General features: G+C 34.2%; 1 protein-coding gene across 5 annotated transcripts in view; it reads left to right on the top strand.

Annotated features, from left to right (window-relative positions):
- KCNH5 (potassium voltage-gated channel subfamily H member 5) overlaps positions 1-23,609 on the top strand; it is a 482,529-nt gene that overhangs the window by 362,032 nt on the left and 96,888 nt on the right. For all 5 annotated transcript variants that reach the window (XM_060294881.1, XM_060294883.1, XM_060294880.1 and 2 more), the window contains one exon: positions 7,599-7,798. In XM_060294881.1, the coding sequence (XP_060150864.1) occupies positions 7,599-7,798 (200 nt within the window). The remainder of the gene's footprint in view (positions 1-7,598; positions 7,799-23,609) is intronic.

The raw sequence follows: 23,609 nt of genomic DNA, 5'->3' as shown, positions 1-23,609 counted from the left end.
TCACTAATTATTAGAGAAATGCAAATCAAAACCAAAATGAGATATCACCTTCTATCAGTCAGAATGGCCATCATAAGAAAGTCTACAAATAACAGATGTTGGTGAGGTTGTAGAGAAAAGGGAACCCTTGTACACTTGTGGGAAAGTAAATTGGTATACCTACTCTCAAAAACAGTGTGGAGGTTCCCCAAAAAACTAAAAATAAAACTACCACATGATCCAGCAATCCCACTCCTGAGTACCTGGAAAAAAACAAAAATGCTAATTTGAAAAGATACATGCACCCCAATGTTCATAGCAGCATTATTTTACAATTGCCATGGTATGGAAGCAACCCAAGTGTCCATCAGCAGATGAATGGATAAAGAATACATGGTGTATATATACAATGGAATATTATTCAGCCATAAAAAATAATGAAATTCTGCCAATTTAAGCAACATTGATGGACCTAGAGAATGTTATGCTTAGTAAAATATGTCAGACAGAAAAAGACAAGTACTATTTGGTATCACTTGTATGTGGAATCTAAAAAGTAAAAGGAATGTATAGAGCAAAATAGAAACAGACTTACAGATACACAAAACAAACCAGTGGTTACTACTGGGGAGTGGGTAGGGGAGAGGGACACGTTAGGGTTACAGGATTATGAGATACAAACTACTATGTATAAGATAGATAAGTAGTATACAGCACAGGGAATTATAGCCATTATTTTGTAATAACTTTTAGTGGAGTATAATCTATAAAAATACTGAATCACTATGCTGTACACCTGAAGCAAATATAGTATTGTAAATCAACTGCACTTCAATAAAAAATAATAGTCATTGCCATATAATTATTGAAACTATTTTGAAAACTATGAAACTATTTTGTTAGTAATTAATGAGATTAATTTCTAACAAAATAGTTGGCATGGTTCAGGTACTAGATGAAATGGGGCATAGATTAAGTGAAGACTGGGAAAGAGAAGATATCTGTTTCATAAGTGGATGCCTAGAGGCAGCTTACATATATGGGTAATTACAAAAGAGCATCCAGGGAAACCAGGAGCCATTATGAGACAGCTGGAAGGAAAATAAAACTTCGAACTTGGAGATCTGATGATCAGCTTCTTCACTTTGTTCTAAGGCCAACTGGAGGGATTTCACGTGTTTTAGCAGGCTGTGTGATACATATAAAATCATACATTGGTGGAATATTCTCCTTCCATGTCTTAAATATCATTATTAAAGGTGGACTTTAGTGAATAGAAATGGAAATGATGGATGAACCACTTATGTGGCTTTAATGGTTACCAGAAATGCATTCTCATGTCAGTATTTTAAATTGCTTAGTCTAAGGCCAATTATTACTTGCCAAGATTTATAAAAGAAAGATAATTAGGAAAAGTAAATGTTGGATGTCAACTTGAACAGGCACAAAAAGTCTAAAAAATATAAATCATTAATAAGAAGATGAATGGCTGCAGCTTGACCTAAGGAGCAAACAAAATGAAGTGACTGGAGAACACAGTTTATTCAGAGAACTGGATATCATCATCTGATCTGTTATCCTGAGCAACTCATAAGAGTGGAGGCAGAGTTACAATTAATTAGCTAAACATAGATTTTGTTTGACTCTGCAAATTGTTTAACCCTGAGAAATAAACTATATTTAGTTTATATACTTGGAGTGGCTATAAGTTTATTTGTGAATTTTTGTAAACTGTGGAAAGGAAATGATCATTAGCCTCCTTCCAAAGCATGTGAGTTGGGAGAATTAAAGAATAATGCCATTTGCAGCAACATGGATGGACCTAGAGGTTTTCATACTGAGTGAAATAAGTCAGACAGAGAAAGACAAATATCATATGGTATTGCTTATATGTGGAATCTAAAAAACAGTGTACAAATTATCTACAAAACAGAAATAGAGTTACAGATGTAGAAAACAAACTTATGGTTACCAGGGGTAATGGGAGGGAGGGATAAATTGGGAGATTGGAATTGACATATACACACTACTATATATTAAATAGATAACAAATAAGGACCTACTGTACAGCACAGGGAACTCTACTCAATACTCTGTAATGGCTTATATGGGAAAAGAATCTAAAAAAGAGTGGATATAATTATATGTATAACTGATTCACTTTGCTGTACACCTGGAACTAATACAACATTGTAAATCAACTATACTCCAATAAAAATTTTAAAAATAAATAAATAAAATTAAGGGCCCTGATAAAAAATAAAGATTAATACCTTTCTATAGGAAGTAGTGAATACTATTTGAGAGCAGGGATCATGTTGAATCCTTAGTGACTATTGTAGTGGCTGCATGTAATAAGTGTTCAATAAATATCTACTGAATTAAATGATACATAAATGAATAGTGAAATCTGTGATTGGCTATATGGCATTATTCAGTCTTTTAACCTTTGTCTCTTTTTGAGAACATTAAACATTCATTCATGACTTTAATGTATATATTATGAAAATGATAGGTGTTTTTAAGTACTAAAATGTATTAAATGTTAAAAAAACATTTTCTAAAATATGCTGTTGGGCTATGATGCGCATCTTAAGGAGCTTGCTACCCTCCTCTCCTAGGTTTTCTAATCAGTTAAGAATCAATCTGTTTTATTAGGCTATTAATAAAACTACTTATTAGAATATTAAAGTTGCATAACTAATCAAAATTAGTGGCTTAAAACAAGAACAGCCATTTATTTCACTCATGAATCTGTAACTTATGCAGGTCTAGGAAGGCATGACTTTCTGGTCCATGTGTTTTCAGCTAGGATGGCTTGAATGGGTCTGAAAAATTCACTTCTTAGTTGGCTCAGCCACATACATGGCTGGTAAGCTGATGTTGTCAAGCTGTGTGCTGCACATACAAGCATAGATTGATAGGACATTTTCCTTCCTATCTTAACTATCCTTATTAAATATGAATATAAATAGAAAGGGAAGTGATGGTTGAACCACCTGCACAGCCTTAAGTGTTACCAGAAATGTCTTCTTATATCAATATTTTAAATTGTTCAGCCTAAGGCCAGTGCTTAGCTGGGAGCTCAGCCAAGACTATTGACCAGGGGCCTTAATTCTTCTCCATGTGGAACTTTCTAGAAGAATCGGTTTCCTCACAACACGGAAGCTAGATTCTAAGAGCAGGTGTTCTAACAGTGAGAAATTGGAAGCTTCTGGTTTCTTAAGGCTTGGGCCCAGATATTGGCATATGATTATAGTTACCGTAGTCTATTAGTAAAATAGTTATAGAGTATGCCTAGATTCAAGGGAAAGGAATATAGACCCTGCCTGTCAATGGAAGGGGTGTCAGAGAATTTGTAGCCATCTTTAATCTAACATAATTATCTTTAAAATAATCCCCTTGTGGTGAATAAGAAAAATATAAGACTTTTTAGATAAGACATTTACTAGTGTATATGCCAGAATTACCAATTCATTAAATGTGATAAGCTTATAAAATTAGCTTGTCTTAAGTTGTCTTAAGCTTAAAAGGCTACAGGAGAGCATATAAAAGGCTTATCAAATTTTAACAGATTATTCTAATTATTCCTAGTAAAGTAGGCAAATTACGTCTATGGCCTCTCATTCAAAGGATAAAATTCTATAATAGTACTCTGCAAAACTTGCCAGGCCAAGCATGAGCATTCATGCTTGATGAATGACAATAGGCCTTCTTAATTTATTTATTATCTTAACATGGCCAAGGTATGTGTCACCTTAGCTTCGAAATATTTTATTCTCTCACGTGCATTAATAGTGTGTATTCTTTCTATGTTTTTGTATCGCCAGTAGTGAAGTTTGACTTGAAAAGAAGGATGTTTCTGAAAAAACGTTTCCTAGGTTTTTAGTGTGTGAACTTACAGGAAAAAATATCTGAATACTTATTATGTTCCAGGAACTGGTCTGTATTCTGGAAATACAGCAGTGAGCAAAAAGGACAAGGCCCAGGCCTGTACTTACAGATTTTGCATTTCTAATAGGGAAGGTAGATATCAACAAGCAAATAAATAAATGTGTAATGTAAATTAAAGTAGTGATAAATAAGATTAAGAACACAGGTATAGTAAGGGGGTAGAGAGTTGTATTGAAGGAAGGGGATATTCTTTCTGCTGAGTGAAAAATTAGTTGTTTGGGAGCTATTTCCATGATGATGATGATGTTGATGACGATGATACATACATAACATTTCATGGATACTTACTCCCTACTGGACTTTTTAAAAACTGATTTATATGTTATATCATTTAGCACAACTCATTTGTAAAGATTCTAAAGTAACTATAAAGTTGTAAGAGAGGAAATAGAATCCTAGAGAGAATTAGTAACTGGCCCAGAGACAGATAGCTAGTAAGTGGAAAAGCATATACGCTTAAAGGATGCAAGAATGCTGGTAGAGGTAGTGGGAAGGGGTTGTACTGAGGCTCTATTTTGAAGGGAGAGCCAATAGGAATTGTTGATAGAGTAGAGGTAGGAGAGGAATCAAAGAATGAATTGAAGAATGATGCTTTAGTTTTGGTCTGAGCAACTAGGTGTGGCTTTACAATTTAATGAGATGAAAAGTGCATTTGGTTGTTGAAGAGAAGGTGGTGTAAAATAAGAGTTCTCTTTTGGACTTGTTAGATTTGAATGGCAATGAGACATTCAAGAAGGCTTGTGTGTCTGTGCTTCAGGGGATAGGTATTACTTTGGGAGTTAGCAGCATAGATCTAGTTTCTACTAAGATCAATTTCTTTCGTTATCGTGTGTCATGTCCCAGGGTCACTCTCATTAAAGATGTACCCATTTATCCTGAGAACACAGACTATGGTGGGAAGCAGTATTTTTGCTTACTATGGAATATCATACTTGCTGTCACTATATTTTATGAAATGTGTACTAGTCCTAAATGTGGAAAATATTTTTAAGGAAGAAGTGGTTTCTCTTTTTAAAAATATACATATATTACATGGATCTGTACATGTGATAAAATTTTATAAAGCTGTACACCAAAAAAATGACTGCATGTAAAAAAAAATGCTGAAATATATAATGTCTATAGTCTGGTTAATTGTATTGTGCCATTGTCAATTGCCTGGTTTTGATAAATTACTATAGTTTTGTAAGATGTCATAATTGAGAGAGGCACATGTGGGTATATGAACTTTCTGCATGATTTTTTTTAACATTTCAAGGTAAAAAATTATATATATAATTATGTATATGCTATATATGTATATATAATTATGTGTATGTTACATATATGTATATATACTTATATACATATAATTATATATATAATTGAATGTCTTACCTTAAATTGTGACCTTGATTAGTCCTACCCAGTGCAGGACACCACACTCACATGAAAGTTGGAGGCAGAAAATATCCTTGTAATATACCAAACTTAATGGGATGTTGATTGTATTCTTCATTTATTAATGCTGAAAACGTTAAATACGTTGGCAGTTTTTTTTTTTTTTCCTGCGGTACGCGGGCCTCTCACTGTTGCGGTCTCTCCCATTGCGGAGCACAGGCTCCGGACGCGCAGGCTCAGCGGCCATGGCTCACGGGCCCAGCCGCTCCGCGGCATGTGGGATCTTCCCGGACCGGGGCATGAACCCATGTCCCCTGCATCGGCAGGCGGACTCTCAACCACTGCGCCACCAGGGAAGCCCACATTGGCAGTTTTATTCATATTTTAGTACTTAAGCTTTTCATATGATTAGAATGTGTGCATATTTAATGTACCCCCAAAGATGAAGTGTGTGGTAATTTGTGAAGCTAAAAGGCAGTAGTAAGACACTTTGGCAAATATACTATATTACAGGCATCTTAGGGAGACAAATGAGTTGAACACGTCAAAATAATAGTTCTGTGATATTTACCGACAACTTAAAATAGCTGGGGACTATCTATTCAAAAACATGATTGTAGCATTATTTCATTAACCTCTAAAAAGCTCATTATTTTAAAAACATAAATCCTCTTTATGTCTCTTTTCAGGAAATGCAAAATTCCATTTGTTGCATAATTCTTCTACCATTAATTTGTTCACATTATTTCTGTGTTCGTCTTTCTTAATGCCAACAATGATGGAATAGAATGTTAAGTCTGTGATTACCTCTACTTTTTTGTTGTTTTTAAATATAAGCAAAGATTTAAAGACCCAGATGGGAAATGTCAGCACTATATTCTTCCTAGTCAGTTCTAACAAAATATCATCTATCTTAAAAATTGTTCTTCACAGGCATCAAAATCCCTAAATAACAGCCAAAAACCCCCCCAAAAAAACAAACAAACAAAAAAAACCTGAGTAAATGCTTGTAAAATCATAGCTTCCTGTTGTGAAATTACAATTTATTGTACTCAAAGAGCAACTGTTTTTAAAAAACAAATGATTTTCTGAAAATAGATTGAAGATCTTAAGTTGCTTCACTGGCTTGTTGTTATACTAATTCCATCAAGTGGGATTTGGTTGATGAAACTGTGAAATAAAACAGTCCATACTTTTTGTTTAGACGAGTAATTTTTCAAATGCTTAGAGGAACAAGAATGGAAGTGATCACTGTCTGATATTCCACTTATTTGTGAAATGCTTATGGAATGAATGTGGTTACTGAACATTGTGTTTACTGAATATTAAGGAGAATAAAATATTGCCCTCTTTTCAAAAGAGCTTACTGTTAACAAAGGAGTAAAATCAAAGGGACAAGATAGGCTGGGAGTGGTGTGTGATTGAAGGTGTGTTGATCTGGGGCTGAACTCAATTGCTTTTAAAAGCTTTTTCAAGATCAGGTCAACATTAGTAACCTGACCAGATCTGGAGAGAGAAGAGTTGGTAAATTATTGGTTGAGGGAGGGAGTAGCAGTCAGGGGCATTAAAAAACCCTATTCCTTTCCTAGCCACTGTAGATGAATAACAATGGTTTGCAAACTGACTTTATTCTTAATTAAAACAATGAAATAAAAAAGCCTTATGATACTGGGTTACTGACATAAATTTAATAACTAGAATTTTCAGGCACTCCCAAAGTTTCATTTTAACTGTTAATTCCAACGATGTTTCTCTCTAGAATCTTCTAGAAATGGAACACTTTGATTTGCCTTCCCTCCCTATATTTCTGATGTTCTGTCAGAAATATTGATAAGCAGGGAAGTAATCCAAAAGCTGGGCGAAGCAAGCAGTGAGAAAGAGCATACATTTCTAAACTGGATCATCAATCTCTCGAAAATTTAAATTGATTAGGCTTCATTCAGGAGGACAGGGCTGGAGGATAACTTTAGTCATAAGGCTAAGAATGTCTTAGGCAAATCATAACCTTGGATCATCTAATTCTTCATGAAATCTATCAACCACTCTCATGTTTTACCACAATGACTAGAGTAGTGCTCACTCATAAAATCATGTTTATCATACTAAAGATAACACTTATTGAGTGAACACCAAATTCTGGGCACTCTGCTCAGGGGTTACCATGCATATGCCGAAAAGTTTATAAAGGCATCTCTGTCAAGTGATTCATTGATTTCACCAATATTCACCTCATTTTTTTTTCACTTGGGATAGTTGATTTATTTTCATCATTTCTTCTCTTTCAGCTCTTCTTTATGCAACTATTTTTGGAAATGTTACCACAATTTTCCAGCAAATGTATGCCAACACCAACCGGTACCATGAGATGCTGAATAATGTACGGGACTTTCTGAAACTCTATCAGGTCCCCAAAGGCCTTAGTGAACGAGTCATGGATTATATTGTCTCAACATGGTCTATGTCAAAAGGCATTGACACAGAAAAGGTATGGGTTATTATTATTGTTCTTGTTATTTATTTTCTGTTTCAATAGGATCTTCAGATGCCCATAGCTTTCCCACTCACATATTACTTGTATAATTGCTTTATAAATGTTACTCTGTATTTCATAAGTGACATATCAGTCAATCATATTATTTAGTGCTTGGAAGGTGGAAAATGTTCAACCATTAATCATCAATTAGTACTAGTCATCAAACTCAATTTAGGAATTGTGGTTCCTGAAAACAGCTAATTATTTCATTTCCTCAAAACATTCTCATTACCACTCAGAGTAATTTGTCACATTCCTCTAAAATGCTAACTGTGATGCCATTTCTTTTGCTAGATTTTATTCTTGATTTCTCTTCTGACATTTTGCCCATTTAAAATTCAGAAAGAAACTTCCTTGCTTGTAACTAAAAGATTATATATCTTCTATTCTACCCTCTACTTAAATTTCTCTTCTCTCTATCACACGTTCTACAATGCAACTTATAGTTCTTTGTTTTCCCTTTTTCCCTGCACAAATCTATGAAATGGATATGACCCTTGCAATCCACCTGTCATGTCTAATTTCTTGCTTGTCTTTTCATGGAACCTCTTTAAATTTTTCCCATCTAACTCATATTAGGGGCAAAGAAGAAACCAAAGTCCTCCTCATGATAAACAAAATCAAATAAATTCTCACTTCCTACACCCAGCTGATTCACATCCAATATAGGGAATGGCAAGTAGGGCTTGCACATAAGACTTCTAGAGAAAACTGATCTTAAGCTATTTCACTTTATAAGTATCAGCGAAGGCTTTATTTTTAGGTACTGATTTTTGACATATGATAATCAGATAGCACATAACCTTCCTTGCCATTTCCCACAAATTTTATTTTTTTTAATCATATGAGGTTGACTTGTAGTTTTTCTTTCAGACCTGCTTAACAAGCACCTTTCAATGTCAAAGTGAAAGAGCCAATGAACAAAGTAGATGTTTAGTTAGGGGAATTTCATGAAACAAGTAGGAAGTTGTAAGCCAGAGCAGGTGTTAGGAGCAGAGGATTGAGGGGAGTTGAAGGGAACGGACTTGAGGGTAAGAGCTGAGGGAGGGAAGCCTTCAGAGAGAGTGCAAGTGAGATACTGGAGGCTAGCTATGTGGAAGAGTTATGAAAGAGGGTGAGATTTGCTCTTCTTTTGACATTTTACAAGATGCAGTTAAATGGCCCCTTAAAGTGGAATGTGTGACCACAGCGGGGAAAAGGAAAAACTGCATACCTGTGGAATTTGATTACTGTGTACCTGAACTGATATAAGGTTAGTAGGGAGGGAATCCAAAGAAGGAACAGGATCTTTCTGAGGGTTGCACGTGAGAGTCAGTGTTTAAATCGCTAGAAGCAGGATATTCTCTGAGGTCCACATTCAATGACACTGAGCTCAAGACGCAACCATTTACCTTGTCAATCACTATCTCAGTCAGAAGCTTTTCTTTCCAGAAAATTCAGTGGGGTCTCATGGTAGTTGACAGATAACATCAGTAAACTGATGGAATAATAGCCCTTTACACTAGAAAAGTACCTGACGCAGAGCTTATGCCACAGATATGGTACATGGCAGATTTTTTAGTTCCCTTCTCTAAGTTCCCAGATGCTGGGTTAGTTCGGGAATGGAACCAATAGATTCTCACAAGCTTCCCCTCTAGTACCTGCTCAACTGTCTGCTTCATGATGCAGTTAGGGTGTAATATAAATTTTAATTCACATAAAAAGATTTTTAAAGAAATAAGTAAAAATATTAAAATGAATTAACTTTTGGATAAGACAAAATCATGGATGTGCCTCCTAACTAAATGGGAAATCTTTAGAGTAGTGTTTGAATAGTAGGAAGAGCAGATTTAAAGAACCATGGCACATACAGAAGTCTTTGTATGTATTAATGCAATGGAGTACATAACAAATTAAGTGATGAATAAATTTGGCTAGAATATGTAAAACCTTTCACACCAAAAGCTATGGAAACAAAAATGAGATAAAGCATCTGCAACAAATATCACAGGTGAAAGGTTAATTACCTTAATATGTAAAGTGATTTTACAGATCAATAAGAAGAATTAGAATACATGGGGAAAATGAACTGAACGCATAGAAGACAAAAGTTCAGATTACTAATAAACATACAGAAAGTCTTATTTTCACTTGTAATGAATAAATATTGAAAGAACAAGAGACTGTCAGATATAATGCCTAATATTAGCAAAGGCTGTAGTGACTGACACTATCATATTTTTCTGGTCTGTGTGTAACTTGGTAGGGTGCTTCTTGAAAACAGTTTTACCAAGATAATATCCTAAATTTAGGGATATCTAGACTTCAGTCCTTATGCCTCTTCCCTTTTCTGTCTAGAATCTCTCCTCAGTGATATCATACAATCTCATGACTGTAATAATATATGCTAACACCACCCTAGTATACATACTCATCCTGGACCTACTCCCTGAACCACAGATTCTCCTATTCAACTGCCTACTCATATCCAATGAAATTGTCCAGAACTGAACTCCTAATCATCTCCCATAAACCTGCTCTACTGACATTCTTCCTCAATGCAGTTAATGGAAACTCCACACCTCAGTTGCTTAGGACAAAGCTTCCACGTTGAAACTTCCCCCAAATCCTATTGGCTGCACCTCCATTTCTCACCACCTCCATTGAGATCAGCTGGTTCAAGTCACCATCATGTCCTATCTGGGTTATTCTGTAGCCAAGTGATTGGTCTGTGCATCCACCCCGTCCCTGTATAGGTTATTCTCAGCACAGCAGCCAATGAGCTTGTATGGCTTTCATAATAAAGCTTTCTATCTTCTTTCTCTCTCTTATCTCTCATCTCTATCTCTTTTTTTATCTTATTTATCTCATCCATCCATCCATCTGTGTATCTAACTATTTTATATTCATCTTTACTTTTGATATAAGAATGACATTGGTTGAGCCTGTTAAAATACAAGGGTAGAAAAAAGAAAATGAAAGTTCAATGGCAGTAATCACATAAATCCTGTAATTGTAGTCATAATCTTAGAAGTGTAGATTTACGTGAGGATAGCTTCAGTAAACAGCATCTGATTTTTAACAGTTATACCATATTTGATATTAGAGACCTCTCTTAGACTTGCTGTTCCTCAATAAGTGAAATATTTGTCTTCCTATATGTTTCTTATCTTACATTTTGTTAATTGTTTCGAATATTTTATCAATGGTGGTTGTTATCAAATTTAACTTTGAGTATGTACTGAAAAAGATCGAAATATAATGTGTGAAATGAAATGTCTTTGTTCTAATGCTTCTCTTATTAGTTCTAAAACAGCTATTTTTTTTCAGCTGCTGGTACAATAGAATTTAATGATGCATTTCAGCTAATTAGAGAAAACGTTCGCCCCAATTACTGAGATTTCATTCTGTCGCTTCCACATACTTAGTTTTATAGATATTTTGAATTCAGCTTTAACCCACAAGCAAATTAATCACTGTGATTTAATTCAGTCTTAGCTTGTCTTTTGTGAATAATGCTTTCTCTAATACAAATTGTGGGATTAAAATCACTACTGATGTGGAGATTGTAGCATTTTTATCATGAAAGTTTGCCTTAGGCAATTTAAAAATATAAAACAGTACCTAGATTAATTTGATTTGGTTGAAAGTATTTTATTGACTACTAATTACTATAGTTGCTTTAGATTCTTTTCAAATTTAATAACCAAAATCCGTCCTCTGGGCTTTGCTACTTGCTAACATTCTGTGCAGTTAAAAGACAAGAGAAATGGGTGGAATGAGTGAGGATTTAAAAGGGAAAGAGCAGATTATGGGAAAAAAATAGAAAGGATGATAGTTAAAGCTCAAAAAATCTATCCTACAGTTTGAAATGATTTTACTGAGAAATAATTCAAATAAAGTAAATGGCTGGGGACTTTATTTTCAGCTTTAGGACTGTATGAAAAAATACATAACTTGTAGCATGTTGTGTAGACCACATATTTCTCATAATACTGGAATCATTTTCAGCTTGTTTTTTTGTAGAATGAAATTTAAAACCTTAAGGTTTTTTATTTTCCACTGTCTAATATTTTTTTTTCTAGCATGTTCTTTGAAGAAACTCAGAAAAAGCTCTTTGGTCTTCATTTCTTGTTTCATGGGTTTTGTAATAAGCATAAAGTTATCAGTAGGCAGATCCCATTATATGAAAAGTTCTGGCAGAATTATGCAAAACATTCAGGCAGAATTATGCCTTTAGAATGTAAAGAAATTGATTTTGAATATTTTAAAATCTTGGATTATTTTTAAACCAGATCTATAACAGAAGCACTTTACTTCTTCCAAATATAGTAGGCAATATATATATTTTTTCTACAAATTAAAGTAACTTTCTTTTAATCAGTTTACTTTTATACAAACATATTTTTAAATTTAGGAAAGCCTGTCTAAATATTTCTTTGTATTCCTAAATGTGAAAAATGGGGATACATTCTTATATATTCATGGTGTCATTATCTTGGTTCAATATTTAAATTATTTAAATGCTTCAAGAAGTTTTTATAGCAATGTACAGCTGAACCCAAGAGTGAAAGCACTAGCCTTCCAAGAAGAGCTCCCCCCAGTTAAATATGTCATGTAAGTATATACATGTGAAGATAGTAAAACAAAACTGAATTGGTCTTAAGATGCATTAATAGGACTTTTGTCTCTGGATCAAGAAAGGTACTAAGCATCCCAATACAGTCCATGTTATTCAGATCATAGATAAAATATTATGTTCAGCTGTCAGCTGGATATTTTAAAAGAAATATTATCAAATGGCAGCACACTTACTAGAAGATAATCATGATGACATAAAGTTCTGGGAATCTTGTTATAAGTTAAAGGAAATATGAATATTTTGTTTGGCTAATTGAAGACTTTGGGGAGAGGTATGACAGGTGACCTGAACTATTTGAAGTATTTAAAGATGCAGTGATCTATCTGCTTCAGGAGGAAATTAAGTCCCTGTGGGTAAAGGATACAGACAGAACATCGTCCAAAATGAACTTGCAGGTCCTGACACTGAAATTACATGACAGCTGTATCTGAATGATTTAGAGTACTATTACATATCATAACCTTTTTACAATTAAGAAACATATATTCAAGAGATCCTATATTAAAAATTACAGAATAAAATTCAGTAATGGTTCAATAATTGTTTCCCAACAACTTTTTATTAGTACATCTAAGTACTGTAGTTTTACACATGAAACTAACTGGTTTTTCCAAGGTAGCAGAACAAATACTATCTTAAAAAAATTATGAGGACTCAGTATCCCTGTTGGGGGCTAAGCCAGCCCAGGCCCATTGGACAATTGGCATGTTTTTCCTGTGGTCTTTAAGTAAACTGCTTGTTTTGCAAGAGAGACTATGGCTAGTTTATTATTATAGGAAACTGTATTTTAGCCTGTTTTGTGAAAGCACCATGGCCCAAATATCTGAAAACTGTGACCTTTATATCTATACCTATACATGGCAAGGGAATTTAACTATTGTCATGTCCACATGTGCTTCTCAGTTGTTACCTAGTGAAAAATTACAGGGTAAGCATTCAGACTTATTATTGACATTTCTCTTTTCTAGCTGGCCTGCAGGCATTACCTGAAAAGGTAGACTTTATCTGAAACCTCAATTATATTTTTCCTTTCATGGATCAGAAGTTAAATAAAATAACACTCAAGGGTTTATTAGAAACATTATAAGTAGATAGGAACTTTAATATTTTCTGTGATAGAAATTTGAAGCATCGAATTATATTTGGTGTGTCATGGCTTTTGGCATGATTTAAGAGTACTCCAATGCCAGCTTTATATTATTGTTAGCTAATAAAATTACTAGCAAACTTTTTGTGTGTCAGGTAGTAGGCAGTATTATTTTTCTCTAGTAAGGATAGGGAGACACTGTATAACTTAGGTTAAAACCTGAGTGGCTTAAACCTTTCTCTAGGAATAATATTAAGTGCATTATTTTTATGTCCCATGTTGAAGTTACTTTATTGCATTAGAGTGGGCTAGTTTGTATTTCATTTTCTCACCACTCTGTCACTAGCCTCTGAGGAAGGGACTACAGAGTCATTTGATAGCTATAGTCCAGGAATGAGAAAGAGTTGTCCATGTAGGGCCATGGATGACTTGCTCAGTAGCCTGGCTTTATCTTGACCATGAGGATTGGTTTCCATGCTCAGTGTTCACATCAACAATGGAGATACCACCACCCACCTTACTTAGTTGTCTAGAGGATGAAAAGTGCCCACAGAGTGCCTGCATAAGGTAAGCAATAATAAGTGTAATCAAATAATTTAGTTTATTGAGGTTACAATCAATTGATTTCCTCCTTTACTAATCATAAACTATAAAAAGTAGGTCATGCCTGGCATCATTTTTACCTTAGTCTTTGCTTGGTATTCAGTCCATACTGTTGTCTTTATTTTTTTTATCAAGCATCTTTTCCGACCATAAGACGAGAAATCAACTACAAGAAAAAAATTGCAGAAAACCACAAACACTTGTAGGCTGAACAGTATGCTACTAAACAACCAGTGGATCATTGTAGAATTCAAAGAAGAAATAAAAAAATACCTAGAGTCAAATTAAAATGAAAGCACAGCAATCTAAAATCTATGGGTGCAGCAAAAGCTGTTCTAAAAGGGAAGTTTATACAAGCCTATCTCAGGAGACAAGAAAACTCTCGAATAAACAACCTAAACTTATATCTCAAGGGACAAGAAAAAGAACAAACAAAACCCAAAGTTAGTAGAAGGAAAGAAGTCATAAAGATGAAAGCAGAAGTAAATGAATAGAGCCTGAAAAAATATAGAAAGATAAATGAAAGTAAGAGCTGGTTCTTTGAAAAGATAAACAAAATTGATAAACCTTTAGCCAGACACATCAAGGAAAAAAAGCAAGAGAGCCTGAATCAATAAAATCAGAAATAAAGAAGTAGTTACAATCAACAACACAGAAATACAAAGGCTCATAAGAGATTACTATAAACAGTTATACACCAATAAAATGGACAACTTAAAGGAAATGGATAATTTCCTAGAAATATAAATCTCCCAAGACTGAACAAGGAAGAAATAGCAAATATGAACAAATTACCAGTAATGAAATTGCATCAGTAATAAAAAAAAAAACTTCCCAACAAATGAAAGTCAAATCAAAACAACAGTGAGATATCACCTCATACCCATCAGAATGGCTATCATCAAAAAGACCAGAAATAACAAATGTAAGTGAGGCTGTAGAGAAAAGGGAACCCTTGGACACTGTTGGTGGGAATGTAAATTGGTACAGACACTATGGAAAATAGTTTGGAGGTTCCTCAATAAACAGAACATAGAACTACCATATGATCTAGCAATTCCACTCTTGGGTACATATCCAAAGAAAACAAAACACTAATTTGTAAAGATACGTGCACCCCAGTGTTTATAGCAGCATTACTTACAATAGCCAAGATATGGAAGTAATCTAAGTGTCCATCAACAGGTGAATGGATAAAGATGATGTCTCACACACACACACACACACACACACACACACACACACAGGAATACTACTCAGCCATAAAAAAGAATGAAATTTTGCCTTTTGCCACAATGGGGGACCTGGAGGATATTACACTTAGTGAAATAAGTCAGAGAGACAAGTACTGTATGTTATCACTTTATATGTGTAATCTAAAAAATAAAACAAACGAATGAATATAACAAAAAAGAAACAGACTCAGATATAGAGAAGAAAGTAGTTGTTACCAGTGGGAAGAGGGAAGGTGGAGGGGTAAGATAGGGGTAGGGGATTAAGAGGTACAAACTACTATGTATAATAACTTTAAATGGAGTATAATCTATAAAAATTTTGAATCACTATGTTGTACACCTGAAACTAATATAATGTTGTAAATCAATTATACCTTGAAACCGTGGTTTCACAAGGGGAAAGAAAAAAAGGGAAACATGGTTTTGTAGGATATTGTAGTAATTGCTATGGAGTGGTAAATAAAAGTATACATAGTCCCTGCTCTTGTGTTGCTCTGAGTTTAATGTGAGAGGAAAGACTTAACCAGAGTTAAATGTATGATTCCAAATTGTGATGATGCTTGAAATATAATACAGGGAGCTATGGAAGATTTAAAAATAATAGAAGAGGGAGTGGATCTAGTTAAGGTTCGAGGATATAGGTTTAAGACAGCAATGGAGAAAGCAATAAAATTTGAACAGAAAAGCTTGTTAGAAAATGAAACTTCCCATATTTTATAACAGAACTCAAATTACCTGTATGCTGATCCTCAAGTAACTGGTCTGAAGATGGAAAACAAAAGAAAGGAGAAAAAGCAAAGGTCTAGTTAGTACATTAGCTACTTAAATCATTAATTAACTATACATAGACTCTACATTCTATGTGCTATGGAATAATTTGAACTGAGTATTCATATTGGCTGAAAATCTTACTCTAAAACCAATAACAGCACATACGGGGGCATATGGACTCCACTGGTTCCCTAGTCCTGATTAAGCTAATCAGCACATATTTGTTTAGAAATGGGTCTGCTGCCTTTGTGGACAAGTATCAGAGAATACATTCATGACCAGAGCATACTTTACACATTCTGTTTTCATCGTTTCTACCAAGGATGAATAAAATGTTAGAAAAAAATATTTTTCTAACCATTTTCCCCCCAAAATGTTTATTTAATAGAGATACATGACTTATATAAAATAAGAAATTAGAGCTAGGCAAAGAAGAAACTATGATAAATCACCCATAATCCCACCACTCACAGGAATGTAGCTTGCCACAAACATACAGTACCACTATAAGAAATTACAGAATGAATATATCAATAGTGGTCCTACCATCAAACTTATTACTTATATAGGACACCTATTACAAGAAAAAGGCCTGATTCTGTAATCAAAATTTGGTGGAGTACTAGAGTTAATATTCTTGATAATAAATTTATCTTTAATTGGTTTTAAGAAAGTTCTTGTAATAAATCTCCCTACAAACTTACAGAGGAAGAGTTTCATTTCTGTGGCTTTTTGAGAGCTATTGTAAAATGTTCAAAGGTAAGAAAAACCAAAATATTCAAAAACAAAACAAACCAAAACAAACAAGCAAACAAAAAACGCTAAACAGTCTAATTTTTCCTTTTTGATCCTTAGTTTTAAAGTACATTATAGACAATTCAAAAGAACTGAGAGAAAACCTCAAATCTTAATTCCATGACCTTTACTTTCTCACTAATAAAGCGTGAGACCTGATATCACTTAATCTTAATATACCTCTGTTCTCTATTTGCAATGATGCATAAGAATGTTAGTGTCAAAGCACGAGTTATTTCACAGAGGTAAATTTTCCAGTTGACTGAAACTTCTTTCCTGCACAATTATTTAAGAATCTTGAGAAAAGCCTTTCAAATGATGTTACATGTTTTCCTTAAAGAGAATATTATATATTACATAAATTAGGAAAATATTTTCTTCACAAGGAGCACTACACCTCCTCATGAATGTAGACATGTACTTGTTTAATACTTTAACTCCAAATCCATAATAGAGAAAGGCAGTTTGGTTATTATAGTTTTAAGGATAACCTCTTAAAATAGTATATCAAATATTTATTCTTATGTTTGTTCATATTTGTATTGACTTTTATGGACTTCTCATAAAATTAAAATCAATATAAAACAAGACAGTACAACAGACATGCATAAACACTTCCACATATATATACAAGAAAGAATTAAATGCAATAGAGGTGTCTAGCCACCTGGAGTGTCATTTTTACTGAATTTGGTCATATTGAGCTTTTGATTTTCTTGGCAGCTAAATTAAAAAGAGAAATGTTGTCTATTAAAGGAGGCAAACACATTTGCCTAAAGACTAATATATTTTCTTCTGGCATTGAATCCAGATAGGACTTTGTCATGCAAATCTTTTGTTTGCAAGCAATAGAGTATATTGATTAAGATCAGGGATCAGCAAACTTTTTGTGTAAAGGACCAGAAAGTACATAGTCTAGACTTTGTGGGCCATGTGGTCTTTGTTTCAACTACTTAACTTTGTCATTGTAGCATGAAAAGAGCCATAGACAACATGTAAATAATGAACACTGCTCGGTCCCAATGAAAGCTTATTTATAGTTACATTAATTTGAATTTCATATACTTTTACATGTCATAAAATATTATTTTCCTTTTTTCCCGCAATTATTTAAAAATGTAAAAACCATTTTTAGCTTACTGGCCATACAAACACAAGTGGAAGTCCAGATTTGCCCCTCAGGTCCTAGTTTGCTGACCTCTGCTTAAGATTACTACATCTCTAGTCAGATTGTCAGATTTCTATCCTATTTAAAATTGCAGCATCTCTACCCTTAAAGTCCTTAGGTAACTTCCACAGTTTAATTTTCTTCACAGAACTTATCACAACTTGAAGTATTTTATATATATAGTTCATTTCTTTATTTGTTAAATGTGCCACTATTAGAATAAACATTTCATGCAGGCAAGGAGTTTTGCCTCTTTTGTTCATTGCTGAGTAATTTGCACTTAGAATAGTGCTTGGTACCTGTTAGATGATCAATAAATTTTTATTTTATCAATGGATATAATTCTGGGGTTCATAAGGACATATACATTTGGAAGCCATTAATATATAAAAGGCCTTGAAGACATGGCTGTGATCACTCAAAATGACATTATAGCTAGGAAAGAGAAAAGAGTTTTGAGAAACTCCTACATTTAGATGAAGTAGATGAGAAAGGGCCTGAAAGGACATTGATCAGTGGTTGGTGATATCAGATCAAAAGCAGAAATATTTTATTTTATGGAAATCAAGAGAGAAAATGAACAACTATCTTGAAATCTTCTAAAATATAAATAAAATGTGAAAAATTCTGCTTGGATTTTTCAACATAGAGCATATTTGTGGACTTGATAAAATCAGATTTATTAGAGTAGTGGAGACAGATGAAACATTGGAGTGAGGAGGAGTAATGTGTAGTAATTAAGAGTGTGATTTTGGCATAGGGATAATCAAATTGACATATGGTAATGGCGCAAGTTAATGAATGTAAAGATAGCCCCAAACATATGGAGAGACATTATATATGACAGAGATAGGCAAATATACATGAGTGGGAAAGGCAAGACCATTCAACAAATGTTATTGGGCATAGGAAAAAAGTTCAGTCTGACCTCTCCTTCCCACCATATCAATCAATTCTGGGCTTTAAGACTTAAATATGAAAAACCTGTGTCAATTTCATATGGAGCCACAAAGAACCTCAAACAGCCAAAATAATCTTGAGAAAGAACAAAACTGGATACATAACACTTCCTGATTACAAAATACTTTACAAGTCTGCAGTAATTAAAATAGTATGGTGCAGGCCTAGAGACAGACATATAGACCATGGAACAGAATAGAGAGTTCAGAATTAAATTTGCACATAAATAGTCAACTGATCTTTGACAGGGGTGCCAAGAATTCACAATGGGGAAAGGATAGTCTCTTCAACAAATGGTGTTTGGAAAACTGGACATTCATATGCAAAAGAATGAAATTGGGATCTTATCTAACACCACACACAAAAATCAACTCAAAATGGATTAAGACATTGCTAAGACAATGACAAAAGACAATCAAGAAAATTTTCCCTGTGTTTTCTCCTAGGAATTTTAGAGTTTCAGGTATTATGTTTAAATCTTTGCAATGATTTCTTGGATATGACACCAATAGCATAGGCAACAAAAGCAAAAATAGACAAATGGGACTGCATCAAACCAGAAAGCTTCTGCACAGCAAGGAAAGCAAATAACAGGTGAAAAGGCAACTTACAGAATGGGAGAAAATATTTGCAAACCTATATCTGTTGAGGGGTTAATATCCAAAATATATAAGGAACTCACACAACTAAACAGTAAAAAAACAAATAACCCAATTTAAAAATGGGAGAAAATTTTTTTTCTCCATAAAAAACATACAAATACCCAAAAGGTATATGAAAATGCTGTGTTATAGAAAGAGCAAAAGGGCTTTAAGTCACCCAGACCATGAATCTTATTGACCTTTGTAAAATGGAAATAAGATCTGCATTGTATAATTTTCATAAGGATTAAAATTGTAGGTGTCATTTTCTATTTCTTTCAAAATATGAACCAATTGAATCTAAGAAAACAATATTGAAATCCCTGCCAAGCTGTGTTTGAACCTGAGGAGGAGGATATTTGATTTGCTACTCTAGTAGAATATTAGATACTGTGATTTCAAAATAGGCGTAAGGCTGACTATCCAGGGCAAGGTTAACTTTCCTTTTTTTTTTTTTTTTTTTGATTTTTTTTTAACATCTTTATTGAAGTATAACTGCTTTACGATGGTGTGTTAGTTTCTGCTTTATAACAAAGTGAATCAGTTATAAATATACATATGTTCCCATATCTCTTCCCTCTTGCATCTCCCTCCCTCCTACCGCTCTAGGTGGTCACAAACTACCTAGCTAATCTCCCTGTGCTATGCGGCTGCTTCCCACTAGCTATCTATTTTACGTTTGTAGTGTATATATGTCCATGCCACTCTCCCACTTTATCACAGCTTACCCTTCCCCCTCGCATATCGTCAAGTCCATGCTCTAGTAGGTCTGTGTCTTTATTCCCATCTTACCCCTAGGTACTTCATGATTTTCTTTTTCTTAGATTCCATATATATGTGTTAGCATACGGTATTTGTTTTTCTCTTTCTAACTTACTTCACTCTGTATAACAGACTCTAGGTTCATCCACCTCACTACAAATAACTCAATTTCGTTTCTTTTTATGGCTGAATAATATTCCATTGTATATATGTGCCACATCTTCTTTATCCATTCATCTGTAGATGAACACTTAGGTTGATTCCATATCCTGGCTATTGTAAATAGAGCTGCAGTGAACATTTTGTTACATGACTATTTTGAATTATGGTTTTCTCAGGGTATATGCCCAGTAGTGGGATTGCTGGGTCGTATGGTACTTCTATTTGTAGTTTTCTAAGGAACCTCCATACTGTTCTCTATAGTGGCTGTATCACTTTACATTCCCACCAACAGTGCAAGAGTGGTCCCTTCTCTCCATGCCCTCTCCAGCATTTATTTTTTCTCGATTTTTTGATGATGACCATTCTGACTGGTGTGAGATGATATCTCATTGTAGTTTTGATTTGCATTTCTCCAGTGATTAATGATGTTGAGCATTCTTTCATGTGTTTGTTGGCAATCTGTATATCTTCTTTGGAGAAATGTCTATTTAGGTCTTCTGCCCATTTTTGGATTGGGTTGTTTGGTTTTTTGTTATTGAGCTGCATGAGCTGCTTGTAAATTTTGAAAATTAATCCTTTGTCAGTTGCTTCATTTGCAAATATCTTCTCCCATTCTGAGGGTTGTCTTTTCGTCTTGCTTATGGTTTCCTTTGCTGTGCAAAAGGTTTTCAGTTTCATTAGGTCCCATTTGTTTATTTTTGTTTTTATTTCCATTTCTCTATGAGGTGGGTCAAAAAGGATTTTGCGGTGATTTATGTCATAGAGCGTTCTGCCTTTGTTTTCCTCTAAGAGTTTGATAATGTCTGGCCTTACGTTTAGGTCTTTAATACATTTTGAGTTTATTTTTGTGTGTGGTGTTAGGGACTGTTCTAATTTCATACTTTTACATGTACCTGTCCAGTTTTATCAGCACCACTTATTGAAGAGACTGTCTTTTCTCCACTGTACATTCTTCCCTCCTTTATCAAAGATAGGGGGACTATATGTGCATGCGTTTATCTCTGGGGTTTCTATCCTGTTCCATTGATCTATATTTCTGTTTTTGTGCCAGTACCATACTGTCTTGATTACTGTAACTTTGTAGTATAGTCTGAAGGCAGGGGCCTGATTCCTCAAGCTCCATTTTTCGTTCTCAAGATTGCTTTGGCTATTTGGGATATTTTCTGTTTCCATACAAATTATGAAATTTTTTGTTCTAGTTCTGTGAAAAATGCCAGTGATAGTTTGATAGGGATTGCATTAAATCTGTAGATTGCTTTGGGTAGTAGAGTCATTTCCACAATGTTGATTCTTCCAATCCAAGAACATGGTATATCTCTCCATCTATTTGTATCATCTTTAATTTCTTTCATCAGTGTCTTATAATTTTCTGCGTACAGGTCTTTTGTCTCCTTAGGTAGGTTTATTCCTAGATATTTTATTCTTTTTGTTGCAGTGGTAAATGGGAGTGTTTTCTTAATTTCACTTTCAGATTTTTCATCATTAGTGTATAGGAATGCCAGAGATTTCTGTGCATTAATTTTGTATCCTGCTACTTTACCAAATTCCCTGATTAGCTTTACTAGTTTTCTGGTAGCATCTTTAGGATTCTCTATGTATAGTATCATGTCATCTGCAAACAGTGACAGCTTTCTTCTTTTCCGATTTGGATTCCTTTTATTTCTTTTTCTTCTCTAATCACTGTGGCTAAAACTTCGAAAACTATGTTGAATAGTAGTGGTGAGAGAGGGCAACCTTGTCTTGTTCCTGGTCTTAGTGAAAATGCTTTCAGTTTCTCACCATTGAGGATGATGTTGGCTGTGGGTTTGTCATATATGGCCTTTATTATGTTGAGGAAAGTTCCCTCTATGCCTACTTTCTGGAGGGTTTTTAACATAAATGGGTGTTGAATTTTGTCAAAAGCTTTCTCTGCATCTTTTGAGATGATCATATGGTTTTTCTCTTTCAATTTGTTAATATGGTGTATCACGCTGATTGATTTGCGTGTATTGAAGAATCCTTGCATTCCTGGGATAAACCCCACTTGGTCATAGTGTATGATCCTTTTAATGTGCTGTTGGATTTTGTTTGTAGTATTTTGTTGAGGATTTTTGCATCTATGTTCATCAGTGATATTGGCCTGTAGTTTTCTTTCTTTGTGTCATCCTTGTCTGGTTTTGGTATCAGGGTGATGGTGGCCTCGTAGAATGAGTTTGGGAGTGTTCCTCCCTCTGCTCTATTTTAGAAGAGTTTGAGAAGGATAGGTGTTAGCTCTTCTCTAAATGTTTGATAGAATTTGCCTGTGAAGCCATCTGGTCCTGGAGTTTTTTTGTTGGGAGATTTTTAATCACAGTTTCAATTTCAGTACTTGAGATTGGTGTGTTCATATTTTCTATTTCTTCCTGTTTCAGTCTCAGCAGGTGGTGCATTTCTAAATATTTGTCCATTCCTTCCAGGTTGTCCATTTTATTGGCATATAGTTGATTGTAGTAATCTCTCATGATCCTTTGTATTTCTGCAGTGTCAGTTGTTACTTCTCCTTTTTCATTTCTAATTCTATTGATTTGAGTCTTCTCCCTTTTTTTCTTGATGAGTCCAGCTAATGGTTTATCAATTTTGTTTATCTTCTCAAAGAACCAGCTTTTAGTTTTATTGATCTTTGCTATCGTTTCCTTCATTTCTTTTTCATTTATTTCTGATCTGATCTTTAAGATTTCTTTCCTTCTGCTAACTTTGGGTTTTTTTTGTTCTTCTTTCTCTAATTGCTTTAGGTACAAGGTTAGGTTTTTTATTTGAGATGTTTCCTGTTTCTTAAGGTAGGATTGTATTGCTATAAACTTCCCTCTTAGAACTGCTTTTGCTGCATCCCATAGGTTTTGGGTCATTGTGTCCCATTGTCATTTGTTTCTAGGTATTTTTTGATTTCCTCTTTGATTTCTTCAGTGATTACTTCGTTATTAGGTAGTGTATTGTTTACCC

Source organism: Globicephala melas, chromosome 2 (genome assembly GCF_963455315.2).
Source record: "Globicephala melas chromosome 2, mGloMel1.2, whole genome shotgun sequence".
Classification (NCBI taxonomy): domain Eukaryota; kingdom Metazoa; phylum Chordata; class Mammalia; order Artiodactyla; family Delphinidae; genus Globicephala; species Globicephala melas.
The sequence above is the reverse complement of the archived record's forward strand: the minus strand, read 5'-3'. Positions and strand labels throughout refer to the sequence as shown.